Source organism: Oculina patagonica, chromosome 13, assembly GCF_052425735.1.
Source record: "Oculina patagonica isolate OP01 chromosome 13, crgOcupat, whole genome shotgun sequence".
Taxonomy (NCBI): Eukaryota; Metazoa; Cnidaria; class Anthozoa; order Scleractinia; family Oculinidae; genus Oculina; species Oculina patagonica.
Genome location: NC_135770.1, coordinates 23,165,337 through 23,192,090, shown reverse-complemented (window position 1 = coordinate 23,192,090; position 26,754 = coordinate 23,165,337). Strand labels below are relative to the sequence as shown.

At 37.7% G+C, this 26,754-nt stretch overlaps 2 protein-coding genes and 1 pseudogene across 2 annotated transcripts in view; all 3 read right to left on the bottom strand.

Annotated features, from left to right (window-relative positions):
- Positions 1 to 2,691: 2,691 nt before the first annotated feature.
- LOC144636519 (putative skeletal organic matrix protein 5) lies at positions 2,692 to 4,213 on the bottom strand. The gene is made up of 3 exons (XM_078495745.1): positions 4,129 to 4,213; positions 3,619 to 3,754; positions 2,692 to 3,220 (listed from the first exon to the last, which is right to left on the bottom strand). The coding sequence occupies exons 2-3, from the start codon at positions 3,688 to 3,690 to the stop codon at positions 2,708 to 2,710; spliced, it is 585 nt and encodes a 194-aa protein (XP_078351871.1). The 5' UTR covers positions 3,691 to 3,754; positions 4,129 to 4,213; the 3' UTR covers positions 2,692 to 2,707.
- A 9,969-nt stretch (positions 4,214 to 14,182) lies between these two features.
- LOC144637038 (putative skeletal organic matrix protein 5 pseudogene) lies at positions 14,183 to 15,035 on the bottom strand (annotated as a pseudogene).
- Positions 15,036 to 16,172: 1,137 nt separating this feature from the next.
- Positions 16,173 to 26,754, bottom strand: part of LOC144636272 (uncharacterized) — an 85,460-nt gene continuing 74,878 nt past the window's right edge. The window contains exon 15 of the mRNA XM_078495440.1: positions 16,173 to 18,497. Within this exon, the coding sequence (XP_078351566.1) occupies positions 17,999 to 18,497 (499 nt within the window). The 3' untranslated portion in view covers positions 16,173 to 17,998. The remainder of the gene's footprint in view (positions 18,498 to 26,754) is intronic.

Sequence of the window (26,754 nt, the reverse complement as noted above, 5' to 3'; positions counted from 1 at the left end):
CGACTGGACATTTCATTTTGATGTAAACGAAGTGATAGTATAAGGAGGCGGGAAAATTTGTGGCGCGGTGTTCACTTCTTGATTTTAATGAAACACACGAGAAAAGCGAGCGAGAGAGTTTTCTTCCCAAGATTTTCCTGGCACAATCTACTCTAAAGTCTTCTGTATATCCTGGAAATTGTTACAACAGTTAAGATTTACGGGTAGATCCGAAGATCCGAAGCTTTTTCTAGAAACTACACGTCTTGTGCAAGTCGAATGAAGCAAGTGTTTACATTGTACTTCTTTCCCGCTCCACGGCTGTCATCAAGACTGCTATATTATTTGAAGCGAAATTAAGCTCAAAGTGGAACATGTTTATTGCAGTATAAAAGCCAAGACCAAGATTGAAAGGTAGCAAACTTTACAGAAGTGCTGAGCCTAATTTTATGACGTACACCGAAACTGTGTCAGTTTGCCGTTCTATCGTAAATTATTTGCTCCTTTTCTACTTTATTCACTCGCTCTTGCTGTGGGTTTACAAGTATTATTAATTAAACTTTTCGCATCAATCCTTTTGTTTCGCGTAGTTAATTTTACTATGGCATTTCTGTGGTTTTTGAAGGCACCGCTGACTATTTCTTGTTCATAATCTCGCCAAATTTGCTGTCGCTTCCCGCAAAACAATTTTACGCTGAGCGACACTTGCCGCACTCATTTCCCATATAAGGTCAAACATAGGTATATGAGCTGATAACCGGGATTCAGTGAACAATCAGAAAGCTAGAAATGCAACATCCGAGGTTGAGAAATTAATAAATGAATATTTTTTTTTATCTGTGGTTATGCCGTCCTGTTTACATGATATTTATATGTAGTGCGTTAACAGATAACTGCATTAGCTAGTCCGTAATCAATCCCTAAGACAGAAATAAACAAATGAATGCAATCTTAATGTCGTTGCGAATCTTCCGCCATCCTGCATTTTATCCTAAGCCTGTCAAATGAATGTGATAATATGTTAGATAAATACTTTAGCAAACTTGAACAGGCCGTTCTTTTCTTTTTCTTCTTTTTTCATTAAAATCGCTCGCTAAAGGAATCGACTGAAATCTGTAGTATAATGACTACAGATAGAAATCTGAAGACCCTGAGGCGGGCCAGAGGTCCTGGTGACGAGTGCCCAACCACAAGACGCTTCCTTTAATGATAGACCAAAAAACTAATGCGTCATCTATGACAAACTGAAAATGTGCGTATAATGGGGTGCGCCTGGGATATATGGCCTCCGTAAAAATAAAATGTCTGAAGAGATGCTCAGGTTGGATTTTGAGACTTTTAAAAAAGAGACTCTAGACATGAAAAGGGGCTGAGACTGGAAGTGAATTTAGCTCCGTCTCTTAAAATTGGTCAAAACTGCAATCTATATTCAATAAGCTTTCAGAAAATATATACTTTATTGGGGTTACCTTTTATGGTTTGCACACAATTTCAGTTGGAACGAAAACGCCAATTTTAATTCCGTGATACCTTTAAAAAAAGTTTATCCGGCCTACAGGTTTTTTGTGGTTTTCGTATCTCTGTAATGCATAAAGTATTCCAAATCCGCCACTTTTTCGCTGTGAAACCGAGCTTCAATGTTCCCGTTTCGGCCACGCCCAAAGCAGTTGACCGCGTTATCGAGAGTTGGTGACGAGTGACGTCATATCAGGAACCGTCTCGAAGCGTTTGCATTTGTTTATTTGCTTGACAACCACAACATAAGGTTTGTTTTTCCCGAGAATTCTTCGAGTTTGGATAAAATACTCGCACAACACCGATTTCTTATCTGAAGAATACGAGGCTAGCAGTTCATCTGATTCGAGCGAAGAGATCGAGTCCGGAGAACTCGAATCGTTAATTCGCTTGCACTGCAGTAGAAGATGAGAGTAAAAAAGAAGAAGGCGCTTTATACTCTCAAGAACCTCTAGCGGACGATGCATGGAAAGAAGAATATAATCCAGTTTTTTGCAGAATTTCAAGACTTTATTTCTTCTGTTTTGTGCCTATAATTTTATCATTTAAAGAGGGGCCTAATGGGATTAAATGGGAACTTGGATTTGGGTCGCTGTGAACTGAATGTAGTAATTTGTTGAATGATTACTTCACAAACTTCATCAGAACGTTGGCTCCTCCTGGGTATTTCGAGCCTTCTTGAATTTCACAAACATTAAACTCGCTGGAACTTTTCAACGACATTTTTTGTAAATAGTTCACCGAAAGGGTCTTTTTGACGAGATAAAAGAAAATTCGAAATTCCCGTCCTGTCGCGGGATTCTCTATATATATTTACAGACAGTCGCTATTAAGCCCCGAAATGACTGCATCACACGATTACTAAGGGACCTCCCAGGGGTTTAAGGTGCAAGGGCACATGGTCATGTAGTTCAAGGGAACGAAGGGTATTGTTAAATTCTCATGAAGAAAACAAAGGAAAACTTTCCTACTACTAATGGGAACTTTGCGCGATAAAACAAATTGCAAGCGTCTTGGGAATGAGCTCATCCGTATATGCAGTGCTTTTCTGTATTACACCAAAATATTAGTCGGATACATGTGTATTCCCAACAACAATCTTTATTTGTCGAACATTCTAACTGACCTCGATCTGTTTAATGACTCACATACTGAGATACAACTTAAATGTATCATTCGATATCATTCTAAAATTATTAGTTAAGTTCCAATGTCACTGGACCAAGATGTATCCCATGACTTTGATGTGTTTGTTTCCATTATCAGGACTACCGGTGGCCGCGTTCCCACAAGTATTGGAACCATCAGGGTGCCCTCCTGTACCAAAGCCGATTCTGGAATCACAGCTGTCGCAGTTATTTTGGTTGTTACCAAGGATACCGATTCTTGCTTTAGAATGTGAAGTAGACACAGCATTGAACCCTTCCTTGTTACAGTTGGTCTGTAAAGAGGCCTGTGAACCAATCAGCGTCTTCCACGTGTTGCGACCCAGTAAGGTGGGGCGGTATTGCCCATCAGCGATCAGTGAGTACAGAGAGTTGGCCTGCTTGTCGATAGCAATGAAGTTGATTTGATGGCCGATCTTCATACCAAGACAAATCTTGGAAAAGGGTGTGTTCCAGTAGGTTGGTAACTTGGCTTCATGGTGGTCAAAACCAGTCTTCCCTCCTGGAAGATTAAAGTCGATCTTGTTGCTCCAGAGTTGGGAATCGTAACGAAAGGTTGCCTATCGAATATAAACAAAAATCGCGATATGTAATACAAACGGAGAGTTGCACCATACTACACAGCACCTAAAAAAACCTGTAGAACCTTATTTTACCAAAGTAAAAATGTTGTCACAAAAATTGTTTTTGGAAGACATTACTTTTTTGTTTCTTTGTTTTGTTTTGTTTTTTGAAAGACTTTACGCTTCTTAAGTTGTAGTCAAGGTGACAAGCACTAGTTTTGTTTATTCTCTGAAGGGGAACTAAAGATTTTGATCGCATCCTTCTGCCTTCAAAGAAAAACACAGCGCCAATACTCCAAAAGTTATCACATAAACATTACTCCATAAGAATACTTCATAATGTCTGACAATGTTTTAGATTACGTTGTTTTAGATTATAGAGTGCCATGTTTTACCTTAGCGCCGTCAATTTTCATGACCAGCGTCCATCCGCCACCACCGCATGCTCCAAGGCCATGAATTGTCATGTGACAAAAAACAGGGACCTTCCCAGAGTTTATTTGGAGTAAGTAAGCTCTATTCCCCTGCGACCTGATTACAAAACATAAGAAGAAATAATGAGAAGCAAACCACATCTGTATAATACTTTCTCCAGCACCATTCAAGATGGTTACTCGTGCAAGAAAAACTAGGAAAACTAATATTTAAAGCAAAGGGTCCTTTTCTACAATAAATTTATCTAACTTCATTGATAAAAAAGATGCTTATAAAAATATGACAACGAACAAACTGCGGCGGTCAAAGGTAAGGATTCTTAATAAATTTGAAATCCAGATTTTTTGTCACAACTTTCTAAGAGAAAGCACAAAAGTTATACGGTTATTCGTTGATCATTTTTAAGGTCTTTCTTTCGTTTTACTCATTGGGTACTTTTGATACTTATATGTTGTGACGTGACAACGTACTTATGGTTCGCGTAAATGTCTTTACACGACGCGAAGGACGAACCTGCAAAAAATATAATGCAATAAAGTTTAGCGAGAAACAAGACAACGATACTAAATCAAACAAGAGACACATTTTTACGCAATGCAAGGCACAATGCTTCATTACACGACGCAAAGGACGAGCCTGCCCAAGATAAAATGCAATAAAGTTATAAGCGAGAAACAAAACAGAGAGATTAAATCAAACGAGAGGCACAATTTTACACGACGCAATACACAGGATGCTTCATTATAGACGCAAAGGACAAACTGTCCATGATAAAATACAATAAAGTTTGGCAAGAAACAAAACAATGAAATAAAATCAAACAAATGACACAGTTTTATACCAGATTCAACGTTGAGTTTTCCACGAGATGTGCCATTGACTACGCGAATAAGCTTCTGAAAGTTTTTCTCCAAAGTTGCTTCAAGAGATTTGATGGCGTTCTCGGTGTTGTGTGCATCTTTCGTGTTGGCGATTTCAATGCTGCCTGAATTTCCATTCGCGTTCACGATAATTGCTTTTTCGCTCTTTTTCGAAGGAGCCGAAGTGGACACGGGTGCAGTGTTGTTGCCATCAGCAGTTACGATCGCGATAACACAGCATAGCTGCAGAACGAACCGAACCGAGTTCAGAAACCAGTGCATCTTGTTGAGTAATGTCTTAACGAAGTACTCACTATTGAAGACTTAACATTATAAGAAAAACTTTAACGAGTCGTGATTTTATTTTCTTGTTTATTTGGTATTTATTTGTAGTCCATTAACAAAGCAAACACTCCGGCAAAGCTGAATTTGCCACTAAATCAATCCATCAATAAATCAATCGAGGGATCCTTGAGTGGAATAATATATCTTCACGCGATGTTATGGTTAGATATAGATACACGTCTCAGCATTATATATATTCCTCATTAGCCTCTCGTAGTGTGTTATTTTAAAGTGACAAAAATGACAACCAAACTTTCTGCGGGAAAAGCGGTTAAAAAAAAATTGTTTATGGAATATTGTCCTTCAGATCATCTGCATGAGTTACAGATAGACGTGTTAACGTATAAAGAGATTCAATAAAAGGCAATTACTGCACGCTACGTTTTCAGGAATACGTTTACCACTTAAAATGTCGCCTGTGTCAATAAAGTGTCGCCACTTTGCCTGAAAACTGGCACTCGCTATTCTAATAACAATTCATCGGCTGGTGATATTCCCATGGGATTTTAAAGGAGCTTTGTCGAAGGACGGAGAATCTTAGGAAAACATGGCTCAATTTCGTCACGTTTCTTGTTTTTTACAAGAAAATAAGAAATTAAAAGATATAATAACAAATTTACTTTAAGCCTATTGTATTTTACGACAAATTGCTTAAAAACGCAGAAATAACAACTGAAAGCTATCATGATTTTTATCATTATTTAACGGCCAAAATGCCCCGCACATAATTGCAGTTAGTAGACATTTCAAAGGAAATGTTTATGAAGGACTACGAAAAAGGGTTTGAATGACTTTTTAGTTAGTCGTCAGTGCTCCTCGAAGGGAAGAGTGAATTGAACACATTAGCGGCGTTTCTTCATCCAAAATTTACACTTGGTTTGAGAGAGATAATTGGATGTTTTAAACAACGTTAAGTCTTGATCTATCGGATCGTATACAGAGGCCTGGCGCTGCGGAACAACATGTTAGCCAACGACTACGCCATTGTCAGCGCAACTTGCAAATCAATTCAATCAAAAATGGAAAATTACAAAGGAGTTAAACATTTTAGTTTTAATTCAACAACAGTTCCTACCACAATTTTTAAAGACGAAGATTTTATTTATTTTAAGATGTATATTAGCTTATGTTTAATCGTAATATTCAGACGTAGTTAGCTTTTAGATGCAAATTTTAATACTATATCTTTAATGTAATTTTTTTTAATGTAAAACAATACGTATATAAGCGACCAAATAAGCTTTCAGCTTTAAATTGTTTCTATCGTTATCAAATAAAGGTTTCTCTATCTATCTGTGAAACAATATCATGACTAGGAAAGAGATCGTACAGACAGTTGACGATTTGCTTCGCTTCGTTTCCCTTTAATTGGCTTCAAGTTGTTTTCTTTACCACTGAGGATTCTGAACGTTCGCTGTTGCTGCTTATTCCTTGAATTTGTTATTTTGAGACACTGTTATAATCAGGCTTCGTAAACATATACTCGCATTTTCTTTATGATGTGAATTATAAATTTCACAGAAGAAAAGAGAATCGTTCATTTGGCATTTGTATTTCTTCTTCAACGTTTATCATGACTACTGTGTTTTATTTAGAAACCAGGATACGTCTAACTGAATTCCTACTAGGTAGGTTTTGTAATGAAGCTTATGGAAAGAAGAAAATTCAATAAGGACGGTGGATTAAACTAAAATCGTCATGCCTTCCTGTTTATGATATTTGTATGTAGTGCATTAATTAACCGATAGCTCCATTAGTCCATAATCATTCCCCAGGGCAATTATGAATTATTGAGTGGAATCTCAATTCCTAATCTCTGTGTCTTATTTCAACCAATATTCTAGGCTTCTTTTTCATTGAAATCAATGTAGAATTTCGAGTTTAGGTTTATTTATTATATAGCCGCGAGTGTTTTACTGGAAAAAAGACCACTTGTAAAATTCATATGAAACTGCATCCGGGACTGTAGTAGCGTATTTTCCATATCCTCACTTGTGAGGATATCGATGACGTCATTTCCCGCCTTTGCACGGTTGTTTGTGCAAAGCTGCCAACGCCGGTTGGAAATGGCGAGCTATCGATCCATGAAGTTCACTGAAGTCAAAATTAAGGATGGGCCGATACAGGTTTTTCAAAACGATACGATATCGATACGATATTTGCCTTTTTTCTCGATATCGATATCGATATCGATATTATGACGTCATTTCCGTCCTGACGTCATTGGTATGTCACGTGATTTGTCTATGAATTCAAAAGACAGTCCTGTCATTATAGACGTTAGCCACGAATGTTGAGTTTTGGACTTATTGATTCACTGGTGCATCAGCAATGTGTGGACCCTGGTGTGGACATCAAGTCAAGGCAAGAAAAATCCAAATATTGACAAGAACAACAATATTTGTTTGAGCAAAATTGCATTTTTAAACCTCAGGTGCTGGCCAGGAGACCGCAGGCTCTGGTCACGTGTGCAGTATCGAAAGCGTATCGAATGTGCGATATTTTTCGAAATTATCGATACTTTTCAAAATTGTCAAAATATCGATGTATCGAATATTTGGTATCGAGTATCGGCCCATCCTTAGTCAAAATAAAAGCTATTACTGAGGAGCAGCAAAATGCTAACACGAAGAAGAAAACTTCATATGACTTAAAATTATTTAAAAGAGCTTCTTGCTTGTGGAGAGTCAGACGAAGGGAGTGAAATTCAAGAAATTCCAGCTGCCGGAATGCGACTTCGCGATCAGAAATCAGAAAATCGGTGAGTTTGAATAGAAACAGATTTCAAAATGGTGAATTATATTATCAGTGGCAGTGATGAAAGCTAATAAACAGCGTTTACATTTACGTTATACATCTTCTGAAAGCTTCAGTTAACGAAATTTTTCCTTTCAGATTGGTAATTTGCTCAATTGTTATATTTAGCCGTCGCTCGTGTTTTAATAAGCACCTTGACCTTTTGATGAATGAATAAAAATGTTTTAACTTTTACTTCATTCATGATTTTTGTCCTTATAATAAAAAGACACGGTGGCTTGAAGATATGAATTTTATTTTCTCGTGGTAAAAGTATTATTTTACTCATTCGCTGCGCTCATTCGTAAAATATTGCTTTACCACTCGAAAATAAAATTCATATCTTCGCCGCGCCGCCGTGTAATATCCTCTACATCTGTCTCGACAGAAGGGAATGTATTAACCTCAGTTGTTATGAATTTTATATGTGTCGATGTGTTACTTTAAAGTACAGAAACCATTCCAGTAAACTCGGGCCGGATAAAAAGGTTAACTATAGAAAGAGTAATTTTAAGGCAAAAATTTGTTGAATTACAAGGATTTCCTTCACTAAGAAAAACCGTAAAAATATCGATGACGTAATTTTTGCTTACTTATTAATCGGGCGTGGCCGATTTATAGTTTACCCTTTGGTCGTCCTAGAGCGTAGTCTCCTGGCGCGGCCAAAAAGACGGGGATAGCTTGGGGTTGCTACAAAACCGCTACGGGTGACGCATACCGCAATGGTTTTCATTTTAGTTTTGACAGGAAATCGTTGCAGGCACACTTGGTCGACTTTTGGGTTAATGTGTAATCAGGTTGTGTTTTTTTGCTTCGGCGGAAGGACAGAGAAAAAAGCTTACGGGGCAAAGTACAGTATGGGGCCCAGTTCTCGGCCACTTTTGACGTAAACTTGTATTTCTTACCTCAGAAGAACCGCAGGAACTTGAAATTTCTCCCAGAGCTAGCTACATTATTCAGCTTTTTGGTGTAAAGCTATCGACCGGTCAAAAATTAATTTGCCCGAGCAATAATAAAAATAAAAGCTCCATTTGTGGGCCCAGTTCTCGGCCACCTTGGCCCAGTTCTCGGCCACTAAAAAGCTTGTGCGTAATTATCTGTAAAAAAAATGCTCAATTAATTTTCACAGTCATAAAATCACTCTGTAAACCTATTTATGTTATATCGATCCCAAATTATTTTTATGAGGCTTTGTTTTACTTTAGAAAAGAAGGATTTTAACGCGCCTAGTTGCCTATGTGCAGGTTCTGGCAAAACCGCATTGTGTGACCCGTGCATTTAGATGGTTTATTTTGCAGTGAAAAGGTCTTGAAAGATTTAGGTGTTGTAGAAATAATAGACAAGACAAGAGTCAGCTCAAAACTTAGAGATAAGATTGAACTTTATTTTTAAAACATTTATTTCTTTCATTCTGGCAGCAGCAGATGAAATTATATTAAAAACCAAGCGCTAAGCTGTGATAGCGAGCAGGGTGGCCGAGAACTGGCAAATACGCAAGCGTCGCAATAAAAAATTTCGAAGTAAATTAAGACCAAAAAATACAACGGTTCAACGAAAAGTTAACTAAAGCAGAAAGCTGAATTATTCTACGTTTCACATGCCAAAAATTAGCTCGTATGGTGGGGGCTTTTGGATAAAATACGAATTTAACTACATCCATGAATTTTAAGGAGCCGTAAACAAACAAATTTTTCGGGAATGCAAATTCACCTACCTCCGCGTAAACTCGACGTGTGAGCTTTCTATATCGAATTGAACGATCAAACTCAAGATACTTAAAGCACATGAATCAGTCTATCGTTTGAAGGAAATACCTATTTCTTTTAATTCAACTGGAGTGTGAAAAAATGCGTTAAACACAAAGTGGCCGAGAACTGGACCCGGCCGAGAACTGGGCCCCATACTGTACTGATATTCACCATTGTGAAATTGCACTTACTTTGACAAGTTAAAGTTATTTTTGTAAACGAAAAAGGTAACGTCATTGATGTCACGCAGTGTTTTTTTTAGCAAACTAGATGGTTTGCTGGTTTCTGACTATGAATGGGGGTGTGATCTTGCGGTATATTTTTTGAGCCTGACTCCGCCGTAAAACTTTTTTTTTATTTAGCAAGAACTGTGTCGATTTTCATTTCTGAACAATTGGTCGTCAAGTCGTTTTCACAAAGAGTAGAATGTTTGTACAGCATGTTTTGGAATTATTTTAGATTTGGTTAGTAAGACGCTTCTGAAGACCCGAGCAAAACATTGGGAATGTACAGTATTAATAGGAACTTGAATGGAATTTTTCACAAGTTGGATAAAGGTATCAACTAAAAAAAAATGGACTTTAAAATGAGAACTTGGATTTTGTTGTAATTAAATTTTATCGCGGATTGGATGCATAATATCACGGCTTTGAAAGTCTTCAAATAATTAGAAAGGTTCCTTTCTTCCTTTTGATCTTATTGTTATTTTCATGTATTGATTATTCGAAAGTGGTTTTCGTTGATACGAAAAAAAACGGGTTTTCACTGAATTGCTTGAAGTATTTTTAGACGTGATAATATTGGCTTAATCAAATTACATTGTGCACGAAATATTTGTTATTCTTTTGTCTTGAAACTTTGAGGAAATTGAAATTTTTGTTTGACAGTAGTGTATGAAAGGCATTTTATAGAACTGAATAAAAAATAAGAAACATTGATAAAGGTTATTTCAAAGATTTATTTTGCCTGATTTTGAAGGGTTTCAGGAGTTTTAAAGAGTGCTAGTAAACGGCTGTATGTTGTTTGTGATTACAGATCTTATTTAGTTTCGAACGCTCTAATTTTTGAAAGGTTAAAACAGGTTAAAACCGGGTGGTTTCATGAGTTTTTTGGGTAGAAAGGTACGGTGGTGGTCAAAAAAAAATGTTTAGAAAGGAATGACTGTAGTAGCACGTAAGTCGGACGTTTGCGTGAGTCACGGGGTATAGTATGCGTGAGCTGGATTTCCGGCGTCATAACGGCATGTTTTGTTTACTGAAAGATACACTCGACGTTTAGTTAGCTTAGTCGGCTTGGGAAACTATTTTAAAAATGAATGTTGTAATAGTTAATTAATAGTAATCTAGAATTAACCCACTCTCGATTGGAGTCTGTTCTGGATTCGCGCTACCTTTTCGCCGCGAAGGAATTTTGTAAAATTTCGCTGGTGGAAAGAGGTACTGTAAGAACAGTATCAATAACTCAAAGGGAGGAACTTCTTTGTAGCTCTGAATTAAGACGTATGATAAAATTTTAGAATAAGAAACTTTCGATATATGGTTTTCATATTGTTTTTGTCAATTTCCTTTTGTGGCAGATTTTTTGAGAATCAGCTTTTCTTGCGTGTGATGACAGACACAGGACAGAACGAGAGGTGGATGAGAAAGATGGCGAAGATGAATAGGCACCGAAAAACGACAAGAACCGTCAAGGACTTATCTTTAGAGGGCGGGGAGTTTTGGCATACTGTATTTCGAGGACTGGACTGGACTAGTAAAACGCGGACTAGTAAAACGCGGACTTGTAAAACGCGGACTAGTAAAACGCGGACTCAGGTAAAACGCGGACTTGTAAAAGGCGGACTAGTAAAACGCGGACTAGTAAAACGCGGACTTGTAAAACGCGGACTTGTAAAACGCGGACTAGTAAAACGCGGACTTGTAAAACGAGGGCTTGTTAAGCACGGACTTGTAGAACGCAGACTTGTAAAACAAGCGCTTGTAAATCGGATAAAACTAAACGGTTTAGCGAGCGAAACAATTTGTGTTTGAAGCTCTTGTGTGTTTCTTCGACGGCATATTTCTAGCTTTTTTGAGCACTCTATGGTCTGTTTTAGCGTGGAGATGTTTTTGCAGTATAGCACATGTTCGTTCTGCAAACCCCTACTAAAACAACGGGATTGATGCTATGAGTTGTGTGCATATGTTTCTTTCTTTCCACTACTTGACGTCTGTTGAGTGCAGTCGTCTGTATTGCTCGCACGAGGTAGAACGGGGCCCGTCCAGAAATCAACAGTCAATGGTAAATAAAGGTGACGGGCCTACACGACTCCTACGTTCGTGACATTAGAATATTTGCCGTTAAATGTTTAAATTCGGTCTTTCGACCTTATTTGCTTCTGACTTCTTTCTGAGGGTACTGTTTTAATTTTGGGGCAGTATGTGGTAAATAAAGGTGACGGGCCTACACGACTCCTACGTTCGTGACATTAGAACATTTGCCGTTATATGTTCAAATTCGGTATTTCGACCTTATTTGCTTCTGACTTCTTTCTGAGGTTACTGTTTTTTTTGAGACATTATGTATTGAAGAGAGCCGTAAGATGATTGTGGCCAAGGAAGTGTCTAGAGGCGTTTTACAAGTCCGCGTTTTACTAGTCCGCGTTTTACTAGTCCAGTCCAGTCCAGTCCACAAGTTAAAAACACATCAAGACCACCCCACTGTGAATTGCCATAGCACAGACAAAATTATAGTCAATATCTTATATGTTTTTAAGAGAATTACATAAGAACCAAGGCATGTCTTGTCTTGCCTTACATTGACATGCAATAATTTGGAAATACTAAGCTCGTAACAGTTTAAGACAGAATCCATCAGGAATTTGAGTAACATTAATTTTAGTTACGCAAAAATTGAGCACCAGAATAATTTAAATCCTTGTGTTCTTTCATACCTTGTTAAAGGCTTGACATGTGATAACACCAACATAACACCAACAACAGTTCTTTATCAGTGGGGATTGAAGAAAAAAATGGAAACATCATCACACAGTTGACCCCCATGCAAAAACACTCCAGGATGTCACGGGACTGTTTGGTGTCCGTCTGCCAATTTCTAACTTCAAATTCCAATGTTAAATTCACATTAAATTTTCAATATTTCTTAGTTGTCTAAATTTTACTAATTCTTTTAAAAAAACTATCACCTGCCAAACATCCCCAAAAATCACTCAAAAAATTACAAAATACCGCAAGACATAGATACATGGGATGAGTGAAGTTTCCTTGGATTCCTTGAAACACCAACAAGATATTTCCGTTTAAGGTGGCTGATAATGGGTTTCAGGACTAAAAGCCTTCATCAATTGCTATTACAGTAATGGTATGAAACAAATGTTCAATCATTCATCAACAAGTTGTGATCATTTTCTTGACAATAGTAGTTCCCCGGTAAACAGTTGTAGTACTGTCCCATCAAAGTGCAATGCCTGGAAAATACCGAAAAGCACACGACCTTCAGGTGAAACCGCACCTTACAGTATTATCAATACACTGCACTTTGCTAAGTCTTAAAACTTTACATTTTCTAGTCGTCTACTTCAATCGTTTATTTGTATTGTGTGAAATACATTTATAAATTGAAACCATCACGTCATTAAGTAATAATGCAATCTCGACAACGTTCTAGATATTATATTATGCACACTAATACAGCTCATGCAAGCCCTGTGACTTACACAAACACAGTCGGACTGAGTGCATCTTAAGTAACTGCTTCGTGGTTTCTGCTGTACTGAACCCTGCCTTTCAAGGCAAAGCGCCCGATTTTAAGCTTCTCAAGCTTCTCAATGTTCTTGTTTTGTTATGTTTTTATGCGGAATGAGTTGAAAATCTAAAACTTAGGATGTTCCTCGAAAATCTTCGGGAAACTTCGTTAACCCTCGGAAACGTTCATATGGTCTTCGAACAACACTCGGACAATCTTCGAAGATTTTCGGTCTAGAAAAGAAGTAACTCGAAAGGAAAAAAGTTCCTTAAAGGAGAAAAGTTGCTCGAAATATGAAAAGTTGCCAAAATGTTGCCGAGCAACTTGTGGAAAACCCTAGGGACTGAGACTGGAAGTGGCTTTAGCGCTGTCTCTTGAAATTACCTTCAGATGATACGTTAAAGAACTCATGATATCGCTTGATAATAATTGGGCACATAAATTCCGATATCGAGGTCCAGCTACAACTCTCTTTCGTTACCATGAGTTTTGTGGGTGAAGTGATCAGTCATTAAGTCTTGCAAGTAATAATGTGTTCTAAAACGCTCTTTCCCAGGAGGAATGAAATGGGAGTATCTGACATAACATTTGAAAGCAGGGTAAGAGCAACTAGAAAGTTTAACTCATTTCGAATTAAACTGGGGGTGCAGCAGCTGTTGGAAAAGCGCTTTGAATCCAATGACTAAACTCCAACCAAGTATGAACACACCAGTACTAAAGGGGATACATGGGTTTGGGGCATAAGAGAACATGTTGAATTATTTCAATGGACTAGAATGTTATTGGATATTAATATTTTTGACTAAACAAGAGATACAATTAACGGGGAATATTCGTGGAAAACACTTTAGGGAACCAGTACATTTCTCAATGGCGAACTAGAAGACAAATACAAATTTTCAAGGCATGAAGGGGATATGAATCACCCCCACCTTCCCTCCACCTGGGAGGCTCTTTCGCAAGGTGGAATTTATGCGATGTGAATGCATGTATAACATCAAAAAAAAATTTAGACACTTGATAATTCCCAACACCAATGTTTATTTGTTCTATACTGACCGCTGTTTCTTAAATTTATTGACAGCACATTCCGAGATACAACTAAGATGCATCAGCCAGCATCTTTCTATGTTTAAAAAATATTATTTTCTGACAACGAACTTTATGACAGCTTCTTATTTTAACGTTGTCAGTGTTCTTCTCACTGGACTAAAATATATCCCATGGCTCTGATGTTCTTGTCTCCATTATCTCCCCCGTATTTAGCCACGTTTCCACACTTGTTGGAGTCATCAGGATTCCCTCCTGTACCAAACCCGATTCTGGAATCACAGGTTTTGCACTCATTTTCGTTGTTACCAAGGACACCAATTCGTGCTCTAGAATAGGCACTAATAGTGCTCACAACATTGAACCCTTCCTTGTTACAGTTCGGCTGCAATGAGGCCTGAGAGCCAATCATCGCCTTCCACGTGTTACGACCCAGTGAGGTGGCGCAGTATTGCCCATCAGCGATCAGTGAGTACAGAGAGTTGGCCTGCTTGTTGATGACAATAAAGTTGATCTGTTGGCCGATCTTCATACCAAGACATATCTTGGAGAAAGGCGTGTTCCAGTAGGTCGGTAACTTGGTTTCGTGATTGTCAAATCCAGTCTTTACTCCTGGAAGATTGAAGTCGACCTTGTTGCTCCACAGTTTGGAATTGTAAAATTAATTACTTAGCTTGCAGTCAATCTGATTAACGCATTTTTAAATCATTAATGCCTATCTCGTTATATAGCTCTTCATAGGATAAAGAATGTGTCATGTTTTACCTTTGCACCGTCAGTTTTCATGGCCAGCGTCCATCCACCACCACCGCATGCTCCAAGGCCATAACTCATCATGTGACAGAAAACAGGGACCTTCCCAGAGTCCATTTGGAGAAAGTAAGCTCTATTCCCTTGCGACCTTATAACAAAACAGGTAATAACGTAAAAGCTTTACCTAAAACTTCAATTCATCTCGCTTTTTCAAGGAAAAAAATTAAATAATAAAAAGAATTAGTAAATAAGAAGTAAACCACATCTGTAGTAAACCCACCACCTTTCTAGATGGTTACTCATCAGTAAGACAATTTCTGAACAACAAAACTTATATTTAGAGCTTTCTCGAAAGGTCTTTTTCTGCAAAAAACTATTAAAATTCATTTGATGAAACCGGTGACTAGATTGAATAAACTGCGGCGGCGAAAGGAACGGATTGTCCATGACTTTAACCCTTTGACACCCAAATTTTCCCCCAAAAACGCTTTTTTTAGCCGCTAAACTGAAATTTTGGTATTATGGTCTTGAATTTACCTCAACTTTGCTAAAGAAGCACTTTTTACACTTCAGCAACATTTTGATAAAGATTCTGTGTAAAAATGTACAATATTTTACTTTGGTGCATGCGCATAAGCCAAAATGGATTGTGCTTTTCTTTGATTAGCTCTGTCAAAATGCAACCAATATTCAAAATGAACAGTCCTGTAGAAAGGTCGATCCAAGCTCTGTCAGATTCTTATCACGAAATTCCACTGACCTGCTTATTGATGACGACACAAGTGAATCAATGACTGCACCTCCAAAAAGCGCCCGAATGCGCGTTTAGGAATGAAAGGGTTAAAATCGAGATTTTTTCTCAGAACATGTTAAAAAATGCACGAAAGGGAAACGGTTATTTCATTGATACTGAGATTTTTATATTCTTTAACATCCTAAAGACCTAAATTGAATAGTTAGCTCTTTAAAGTTCTTTTCTTTTTTACTCATTGGGTGGCCGTGATTATCCATATATGGTACAACCCTATAACTTACCTATGATTCACGTAAATCTCTTTACACGACGCAAAGGACGAACCTGAAAAAGATAAAATGCAATAAAGTTAAGCGAGAAACAAAACAGAGAAACTAAATCAAATAAATGGCAGAGGTTAACACGGCGCAAACACGGTGCTTCTTCACACGACGCAACGAGGACAACACCCGTCAAAGATAAAATGCAACAAGAACATTGAGAAGCTTGAGAAGCTTAAAATCGGGCGCTTTGCCTTGAAAGACAGGGTTCAGTACAGCAGAAACCACGAAGCAGTTACTTAAGTAGCACTCAGTCCGACTGTGTTTGTGTAAGTCACAGGGCTTGCATGAGCTGTATTAGTGTGCATAATATAATATCTAGAACGTTGTCGAGATTGCATTATTACTTAATGACATGATGGTTTCAATTTATAAATGTATTTCACACAATACAAATAAACGATTGAAGTAGACGACTAGAAAATGTAAAGTTTTAAGACTTAGCAAAGTGCAGTGTATTGGTAATACTGTAAGGTGCGGTTTCACCTGAAGGTCGTGTGCTTTTCGGTATTTTCCAGGCATTGCACTTTGATGGGACAGTACTACAACTGTTTACCGGGGAACTACTATTGTCAAGAAAATGATCACAACTTGTTGATGAATGATTGAACATTTGTTTCATACCATTACTGTAATAGCAATTGATGAAGGCTTTTAGTCCTGAACTAAGGACTGGGAAATACTGAAACCCATTATCAGCCACCTTAAACGGAAATATCTTATTGGTGTTTCAAGGACTCCAAGGAAACTTCACTCATCCCATGTATCTATGTATTGCGGTATTTTGTAATTTTTTGAGTGATTTTTGGGGATGTTTGGCAGGTGATAGTTTTTTTAAAAGAATTAGTAAAATTTAGACAACTAAGAAATATTGAAAATTTAATGTGAATTTAACATTGGAATTTGAAGTTAGAAATTGGCAGACGGATACCAAACAGTCCCGTGACATCCTGGAGTGTTTTTGCATGGGGGTCAACTGTGTGATGATGTTTCCATTTTTTTCTTCAATCCCCACTGATAAAGAACTGTTGTTGGTGTTATGTTGGTGTTATCACATGTCAAGCCTTTAACAAGGTATGAAAGAACACAAGGATTTAAATTATTCTGGTGCTCAATTTTTGCGTAACTAAAATTAATGTTACTCAAATTCCTGATGGATTCTGTCTTAAACTGTTACGAGCTTAGTATTTCCAAATTATTGCATGTCAATGTAAGGCAAGACAAGACATGCCTTGGTTCTTATGTAATTCTCTTAAAAACATATAAGATATTGACTATAATTTTGTCTGTGCTATGGCAATTCACAGTGGGGTGGTCTTGATGTGTCTTTAACTTGTAGACTGGACTGGACTAGTAAAACGCGGACTAGTAAAACGCGGACTTGTAAAACGCCTCTAGACACTTCCTTGGCCACAATCATCTTACGGCTCTCTTCAATACATAATGTCTCAAAAAAACAGTAACCTCAGAAAGAAGTCAGAAGCAAATAAGGTCGAAATACCGAATTTGAACATATAACGGCAAATGTTCTAATGTCACGAACGTAGGAGTCGTGTAGGCCCGTCACCTTTATTTACCACATACTGCCCCCAAATTAAAACAGTACCCTCAGAAAGAAGTCAGAAGCAAATAAGGTCGAAATACCGAATTTGAACATATAACGGCAAATATTCTAATGTCACGAACGTAGGAGTCGTGTAGGCCCGTCACCTTTATTTACCATTGACTGTTGATTTCTGGACGGGCCCCGTTCTACCTCGTGCGAGCAATACAAACGACTGCACTCAACAGACGTCAAGTAGTGGAGAGAAAGAAACATATGCACACAACTCATAGCATCAATCCCGTTGTTTTAGTAGGGGTTTGCAGAACGAACATGTGCTATACTGCAAAAACATCTCCACGCTAAAACAGACCATAGAGTGCTCAAAAAAGCTAGAAATATGCCGTCGAAGAAACACACAAGAGCTTCAAACACAAATTGTTTCGCTCGCTAAACCGTTTAGTTTTATCCGATTTACAAGGGCTTGTTTTACAAGTCTGCGTTCTACAAGTCCGTGCTTAACAAGCCCTCGTTTTACAAGTCCGCGTTTTACTAGTCCGCGTTTTACTAGTCCGCGTTTTACAAGTCCGCGTTTTACTAGTCCGCGTTTTACTAGTCCGCCTTTTACAAGTCCGCGTTTTACCTGAGTCCGCGTTTTACTAGTCCGCGTTCTACAAGTCCGCGTTTTACTAGTCCGCGTTATACTTGTCCGCGTTTTACAAGTCCGCGTTTTACTAGTCCGCGTTTTACTAGTCCAGTCCAGTCCTCGAAATACAGTATGCCAAAACTCCCCGCCCTCTAAAGATAAGTCCTTGACGGTTCTTGTCGTTTTTCGGTGCCTATTCATCTTCGGCATCTTTCTCATCCACCTCTTGTTCTGTCCTGTGTCTGTCATCACACGAAAGAAAAGCTGATTCTCAAAAAATCTGCCACAAAAGGAAATTGACAAAAACAATATGAAAACCATATATCGAAAGTTTCTTATTCTAAAATTTTATCGTACGTCTTAATTCAGAGCTACAAAGAAGTTCCTCCCTTTGAGTTATTGATACTGTTCTTACAGTACCTCTTTCCACTGGCGAAATTTTACAAAATTCCTTCGCGGCGAAAAGGTAGCGCGAATCCAGAACAGACTCCAATCGAGAGTGGGTTAATTCTAGATTACTATTAATTAACTATTACAACATTCATTTTTAAAATAGTTTCCCAAGCCGACTAAGCTAACTAAACGTCGAGTGTATCTTTCAGTAAACAAAACATGCCGTTATGACGCCGGAAATCCAGCTCACGCATACTATACCCCGTGACTCACGCAAACCTCCGACTTACGTGCTACTACAGTCATTCCTTTCTAAACATTTTTTTTGACCACCACCGTACCTTTCTACTAAAAAAAACTCATGAAACCACCCGGTTTTAACCTGTTTTAACCTTTCAAAAATTAGAGCGTTCGAAACTAAATAAGATCCGTAATCACAAACAACATACAGCCGTTTACCAGCACTCTTTAAAACTCCTGAAACCCTTCAAAATCAGGCAAAATAAATCTTTGAAATAACCTTTATCAATGTTTCTTATTTTTTATTCAGTTCTATAAAATGCCTTTCATACACTACTGTCAAACAAAAATTTCAATTTCCTCAAAGTTTCAAGACAAAAGAATAACAAATATTTCGTGCACAATGTAATTTGATTAAGCCAATATTATCACGTCTAAAAATACTTCAAGCAATTCAGTGAAAACCCGTTTTTTTTCGTATCAACGAAAACCACTTTCGAATAATCAATACATGAAAATAACAATAAGATCAAAAGGAAGAAAGGAACCTTTCTAATTATTTGAAGACTTTCAAAGCCGTGATATTATGCATCCAATCCGCGATAAAATTTAATTACAACAAAATCCAAGTTCTCATTTTGAAGTCCATTTTTTTTTAGTTGATACCTTTATCCAACTTGTGAAAAATTCCATTCAAGTTCCTATTAATACTGTACATTCCCAATGTTTTGCTCGGGTCTTCAGAAGCGTCTTACTAACCAAATCTAAAATAATTCCAAAACATGCTGTACAAACATTCTACTCTTTGTGACAAACGACTTGACGACCAATTGTTCAGAAATGAAAATCGACACAGTTCTTGCTAAATAAAAAAAAAGTTTTACGGCGGAGTCAGGCTCAAAAAATATACCGCAAGATCACACCCCCATTCATAGTCAGAAACCAGCAAACCATCTAGTTTGCTAAAAAAAACACTGCGTGACATCAATGACGTTACCTTTTTCATTTACAAAAATAACTTTAACTTGTCAAAGTAAGTGTAATTTCACAATGGTGAATATCAGTACAGTATGGGGCCCAGTTCTCGGCCGGGTCCAGTTCTCGGCCACTTTGTGTTTAACGCGTTTTTTCACACTCCAGTTGAATTAAAAGAAATAGGTATTTCCTTCAAACGATAGACTGATTCATGTGCTTTAAGTATTTTGAGTTTGATCGTTCAATTCGATATAGAAAGCTCACACGTCGAGTTTACGCGGAGGTAGGTGAATTTGCATTCCCGAAAAATTTGTTTGTTTACGGCTCCTTAAAATTCATGGATGTAGTTAAATTCGTATTTTATCCAAAAGCCTCCACCATACGAGCTAATTTTTGGCATGTGAAACGTAGAATAATTCAGCTTTCTGCTTTAGTTAACTTTTCGTTGAACCGTTGTATTTTTTGGTCTTAATTTACTTCGAATTTTTTTCTTGCGACGTTTGCGTATTTGCCAGTTCTCGGCCACCCTGCTCGCTATCACAGCTTAGCGCTTGGTTTTTAATATAATTTCATCTGCTGCTGCCAGAATGAAAGAAATAAATGTTTTAAAAATAAAGTTCAATCTTATCTCTAAGTTTTGAGCTGACTCTTGTCTTGTCTATTATTTCTACAACACCTAAATCTTTCAAGACCTTTTCACTGCAAAATAAACCATCTAAATGCACGGGTCACACAATGCGGTTTTGCCAGAACCTGCACATAGGCAACTAGGCGCGTTACAATCCTTCTTTTCTAAAGTAAAACAAAGCCTCATAAAAATAATTTGGGATCGATATAACATAAATAGGTTTACAGAGTGATTTTATGACTGTGAAAATTAATTGAGCATTTTTTTTTTACAGATAATTACGCACAAGCTTTTTAGTGGCCGAGAACTGGGCCAAGGTGGCCGAGAACTCGGCCCACAAATGGAGCTTTTATTTTTATTATTGCTCGGGCAAATTAATTTTTGACCGGTCGATAGCTTTACACCAAAAAGCTGAATAATGTAGCTAGCTCTGGGAGAAATTTCAAGTTCCTGCGGTTCTTCCGAGGTAAGAAATACAAGTTTACGTCAAAAGTGGCCGAGAACTGGGCCCCATACTGTACTTTGCCCATGGATGTAGTTAAATTCGTATTTTATCCAAAAGCCTCCACCATACGAGCTAATTTTTGGCATGTGAAACGTAGAATAATTCAGCTTTCTGCTTTAGTTAACTTTTCGTTGAACCGTTGTATTTTTTGGTCTTAATTTACTTCGAAATTTTTTCTTGCGACGTTTGCGTATTTGCCAGTTCTCGGCCACCCTGCTCGCTATCACAGCTTAGCGCTTGGTTTTTAATATAATTTCATCTGCTGCTGCCAGAATGAAAGAAATAAATGTTTTAAAAATAAAGTTTAATCTTATCTCTAAGTTTTGAGCTGACTCTTGTCTTGTCTATTATTTCTACAACACCTAAATCTTTCAAGACCTTTTCACTGCAAAATAAACCATCTAAATGTACGGGTCACACAATGCGGTTTTGCCAGAACCTGCACATAGGCAACTAGGCGCGTTAAAATCCTTCTTTTCTAAAGTAAAACAAAGCCTCATAAAAATAATTTGGGATCGATATAACATAAATAGGTTTACAGAGTGATTTTATGACTGTGAAAATTAATTGAGCATTTTTTTTACAGATAATTACGCACAAGCTTTTTAGTGGCCAAGAACTGGGCCAAGGTGGCCGAGAACTGGGCCCACAAATGGAGCTTTTATTTTTATTATTGCTCGGGCAAATTAATTTTTGACCGGTCGATAGCTTTACACCAAAAAGCTGAATAATGTAGCTAGCTCTGGGAGAAATTTCAAGTTCCTGCGGTTCTTCTGAGGTAAGAAATACAAGTTTACGTCAAAAGTGGCCGAGAACTGGGCCCCATACTGTACTTTGCACCGTAAGCTTTTTTCTCTGTCCTTCCGCCGAAGCAGAAAAACACAACCTGATTACACATTAACCCAAAAGTCGACCAAGTGCGCCTGCAACGATTTCCTGTCAAAACTAAAATGAAAACCATTGCGGTATGCGTCACTCGTAGCGGTTTTGTAGCAACCCCAAGCTATCCCCGTCTTTTTGGCCGCGCCAGGAGACTACGCTCTAGGACGACCAAAGGGTAAACTATAAATCGGCCACGCCCGATTAATTAATTTAAGCGAAAAACAAAACAAAGAAATCAAATCAAAGAATAGGCACAATTTTATACCAGATTCAACGCTGGGCTTTCCACGAGTTGTAGCATTGACTACGTGAATAAGCTGCTGAATTTTTTTTTCTCCAAAGTTGCTTCAAGTGATTTGATGGCCTTCTCAGTGTTGCCTGTATTTTGATTCACGTTGACGATAATTGTGTTGTCGCTCTTTTTGGCGGGAAGCGGAGTCGACACGGGTGCAGTGTTGTTACCATCAGCAGTTACAATCGCGATCACACAGGATAGCTGCACAATGAACCGAACGTTTAGAGACAAGCGCATCTTGTTGAACAGTGTTCTTTACAAATCACTCACCATTGGAGATTAAACATTATAACAACAATTTTAACGTGTCGTGATTATATCTTCTTGTTTATATGATATTTATTTGTAGTGCATTAACAAAGCTAACACTCCAGAATAGCTGCATTTGTCTGTAAATCAACTAATCGATCGATGAATCAATCAATTAAACCTTAAACAATGACAAGTCACGTGGAATCCAATGTCTTAGCACACGCGATCTTATTTAAAGCAGTATGCCATTGAGATTCCTTTTATATTGATACGTAGTTTAATTTAGATATACATATGTCTCAACAGTATATATTACCTTTTTATCATCTCTTAGTGTGTTTTTTTTGAAGAAGAAACTGACTACCAAACTCCGTGCGAGAAAAATAGTTAATATGGAAATGATGGAAAAGACAATTGTCCTTCAGATCGTTTGTATGAGTGGCAAGACGTTTAAACATAGAGAGAGACTCAATAAAAGGCAATCACTCTTAGTTTTCAAGAATAAGTTAACCATTAAAATGTCGCCTGTGTCAATAAACCGTCGCCACTTTGCCCAAAGACTGGCATTTGCTATTCAAATAGCAATTCATCGGCTGGTGATATTCCCATGGGATAAAAGTGGCTACATCAAGGACGGCGCCTCTTGGAAAAACAAGGCTCAATTTTTTCACGTTTCTCGTTTTTAAGCCATCTCAATATGCAGTAGCCATCCTCGCTTATTTTAGTCTATTATTACTTCTCCCGGCTTCAATTAAATTTTGACATTAGAAATAAAATAACATAATAACATAAATACCTAAAGTCTATTTATGTTTACTGAAATTGCTAAAACTGCAGACACCACCCAAAGTAATATCATTTCTACCATTATTTAACGGCCAAAATTCCTCGTACATGATTGCAGTTGCTAGAAATTTCAAAGGAAACGTTTATGAAGGACTGCGACAAAGAAATTGCACGACGTTTCGGCTAGTCGTGCTCGTCTCAGTGAAGAGTGAATTGCACAACTTAGAGACGTTTCTTTTGATCCGATATTTACCGTTGGTTTGACTGTTTGAACAAAGGGGGGTAATATTCCTTGAAAAAAGGATTTTAGATGTTAAAAACAACGTTAGGTCTTGATCTATGGAACAGTATCATGACTTGGTAAGGTATCGTACTGGCAGTTGAGGATTTGCTTCGCTTCGTTTCCCTTCGGCCTCAAGTAGTTTCAAGTTGTTTTCTTTACCACTGAAGATTCTGAACGTCTGCTGTTGCTGCTTAGTATTTGAATTTGTTAGTTACTTGACGATGTTGAGCGCTGCATTAGCGCTTAAAATGCTCCGTAAGAACTAATGAGACACTGTCATGACAAGGCTCGCATTCTCTTTATAATGTGATTTAAACATTTCACAGAAGAAAAGAGAATGGTTCACTTGGCATTTGTATGTTTTCTTCAATTTTTATCATAACAACGGTGTTTTATTTAGAAATCAGGATACGTCTCTGTCCTAGTAGGTATGTTTTTGAGGAAGCTTATAGCAAAAACAAAACATTTTATGTACGTAAATACGGTGGAATTAAATAAAATCTTCATGAGTTCATTCATTCATTCATTCATTCACTTTTTTTAGCTGTAGCAATGTCTTCCTGTTTATGATATTTGTATGTAGTGCATTAATTAAGATATAGCTCCACTAGTCCAAAGTCATTATAAATCATTGAGTGGAATCTTAATGTCTTAGTTCTGTGTCTTATTCCGAGCAATATTCTAGGTTTTTTAATTTCATTGAAATGTAGCATTTCGAGTTTAGGTTTATATTTGTCTCGACAGAAGGGAATGTACCGTATTTTCTCAATTAAACGCCCCCGGCGTTTATTTCAAACTTGTTTCTGTGGATCCGGCGTTTATTTGAATGGTGCAGTTTATTTGAGCAAAATGTTTATTAAACAAGGGTTTTTAGTCATTATTTGTGACATGAATGTATCTTGCCACCATACCTAAAGCATATTACACCTCAAATAAATGCTTAAAAGGCTTACTTACCACTCTACCTTGGAGACCCGGCGTTTATTCAGGGCCCGGCGTTTAATCTAGAAAATACGGTATTAATTAACATCAGTCGTTATGAATTTTATATGTAATACTTTGTATATTACAGAAACCAACCCAGCAAACACGGGCCGGGAAAAATTGTCAGCTATAGAAGGGGTAAGGCAAAGTTTACAATAATCGGCGAGTTACCATTCCCATTAGATTTAAGGCATAATTTATAGGCCAATTTCGATATATTAAAATTCTGACTTGCCTTCTTTCCTTAGGGAAATACAACAATCAATTTTGACTGCTGAATAAATCATTTCTTTTGTTTTATACCCCAAGCCCCTTAAAATATCAAACTTGGACTATTTGTACGCCACGAGAAATCGCTTTTAATTACGTATTCTCTGTTTCCGCGTTTCCGTGGATTAGACCCGCAATCCCGGCCGAAAGGGTTGAGACACTGTGCAATAAACAATCACTTAAAAAATGGCAGATAGCACGGGCACGTGTCGATATCCCGCGTTACCCGCGGGAAGTTAACACTTCAGATCCCGAGATTTCAGAACTGTTCTTTACTCCTTTTTAAATCGGAAAGCAATGAATGAATCTAAGTAACAGTCGGTTCACAGTCGGTCCACTTTGTATGTTGAACACAACCGAAGCGAAAAATAACGATTTACAACGGTTCACAACGGTTCACAGCGACAATAAAAGATGATCATCAGAGTTCTTTTATAAATAGCTGTGAACCGTTGTGAACCGATGTGAACAGTCTGTTAACAATCAAAATAACCACAGATCCTCTTGTGAACCGTTCAAAATTACAGTATTTACAGTTATTAAACTTTCTAGTATTGAACTAAGGAACAGCAATTCCATTTGGGACAGAAAACTGCGATTAAGTATATAAAAACCGTCGCTTGCAATAGTTTCATATTAACCGCCGGCCCGTCACGCGTTATATAACTTGTCACGCTTGAGACATAATCGCGTGATGCCATTGCTATACTTTAATCAGCTCAAAAGATGTTGTTATTACAAAGAGAATTCTCGTTCTATTTCTTTTAAATGCTAAACATGTTCCATTTTGTTTTGTTTACTGCATTGAACGTTGTGGTTTTATAAGGAAATTCAGTTTCAGTTATACTCTATTCGCTTGTAAATCGAAAACTGTATCGGCAAATTGTTAAAAATTGGTCTAATAAGTACCAGTTACGTACATTTAAAACTCATTTTTATTTTTTCTCAGGTTTTATAGGTCAATTGTATGGTTAAATAACGTTTAGAATAATAAAACATTAGTATTCGTCTACAAACACACCTATTCTACCTTTGCTACCACAGCATCTAGGGCAGCCTTAAAATGCCACAGCCCTGCATCAGTAAGAAGCCTTTTATTTGACTCCTAAAATTTCAGTGTAGACTATTTCTTAGATCAAAATCATTTCACAAGAGCAATTCAAAGCGAATTACATAATTTCGGCGTTTTAAGTTAGCTAAAAGAACTGGGATTCTCAAAATTATCCAAATGCACTTCAGACAATCCCGGCCGAAAGGGTTGAGACACTGCTAATTTTCACCAATTTTGGTACTACAGCTCATGTTTGTCAATCCCCCCTCCCCTATTTCAATGTTGTCAATGTTGTCGTTTTATGAAAACTAAGCCTGGTGAATTGCAAACCCCATAAAACAACATTGAGTGGGGGGAGAGGGGGATAACATGTTTTTCACAAGCTTGCCAGGCAAGACATTCGCGAAAAATCTGTGAAATGCGTTTGTCTCAACTGGTTTCGTCCGGGATTGCGGTCCAGAAATACACTGAAAAAACCCAAAGTGATTATTTTAATCACTAGTAGTGATGTTTCAGATATTCTTGTCCGTAGCCTGTCAAATGAATGTGGTAATTTTATTAGATAAATACTTTAGCAAAGTTTATCAGGGTGCTCGTTTCTTTTCTTTTTTCTTTTTAATTAAACTCTGTCGCTAAAGGAATCGACTGAAATCAGTAGTCTAATGTCTTCAGATAGAAATTTGAAGACCGTGAGGCGGGCCCGAGATCCTGGTGACGAGGGCCCAAGCATAAGACGCTTCCTTTAATGTAACCTGCGTACTGCAGGCGTCTGTGTAGTTTTTAGCGCGTTTAAAAAATTGCGCGATCGCGAGAAGGGGGCGCGAGAAAAAAATCGAGGATTTTTTCTCGCGTGGTCCTCTCGCGACTTTCGCGTTTCTCCCATATACGCGCGCGAGAAACAATACTGCTACGCAGGCTACCTTTAAATAATGATAGACCAAGACATTAATGCGCCATCTATGACAGACTGAAAAATCGTGCGTATAATGGAGT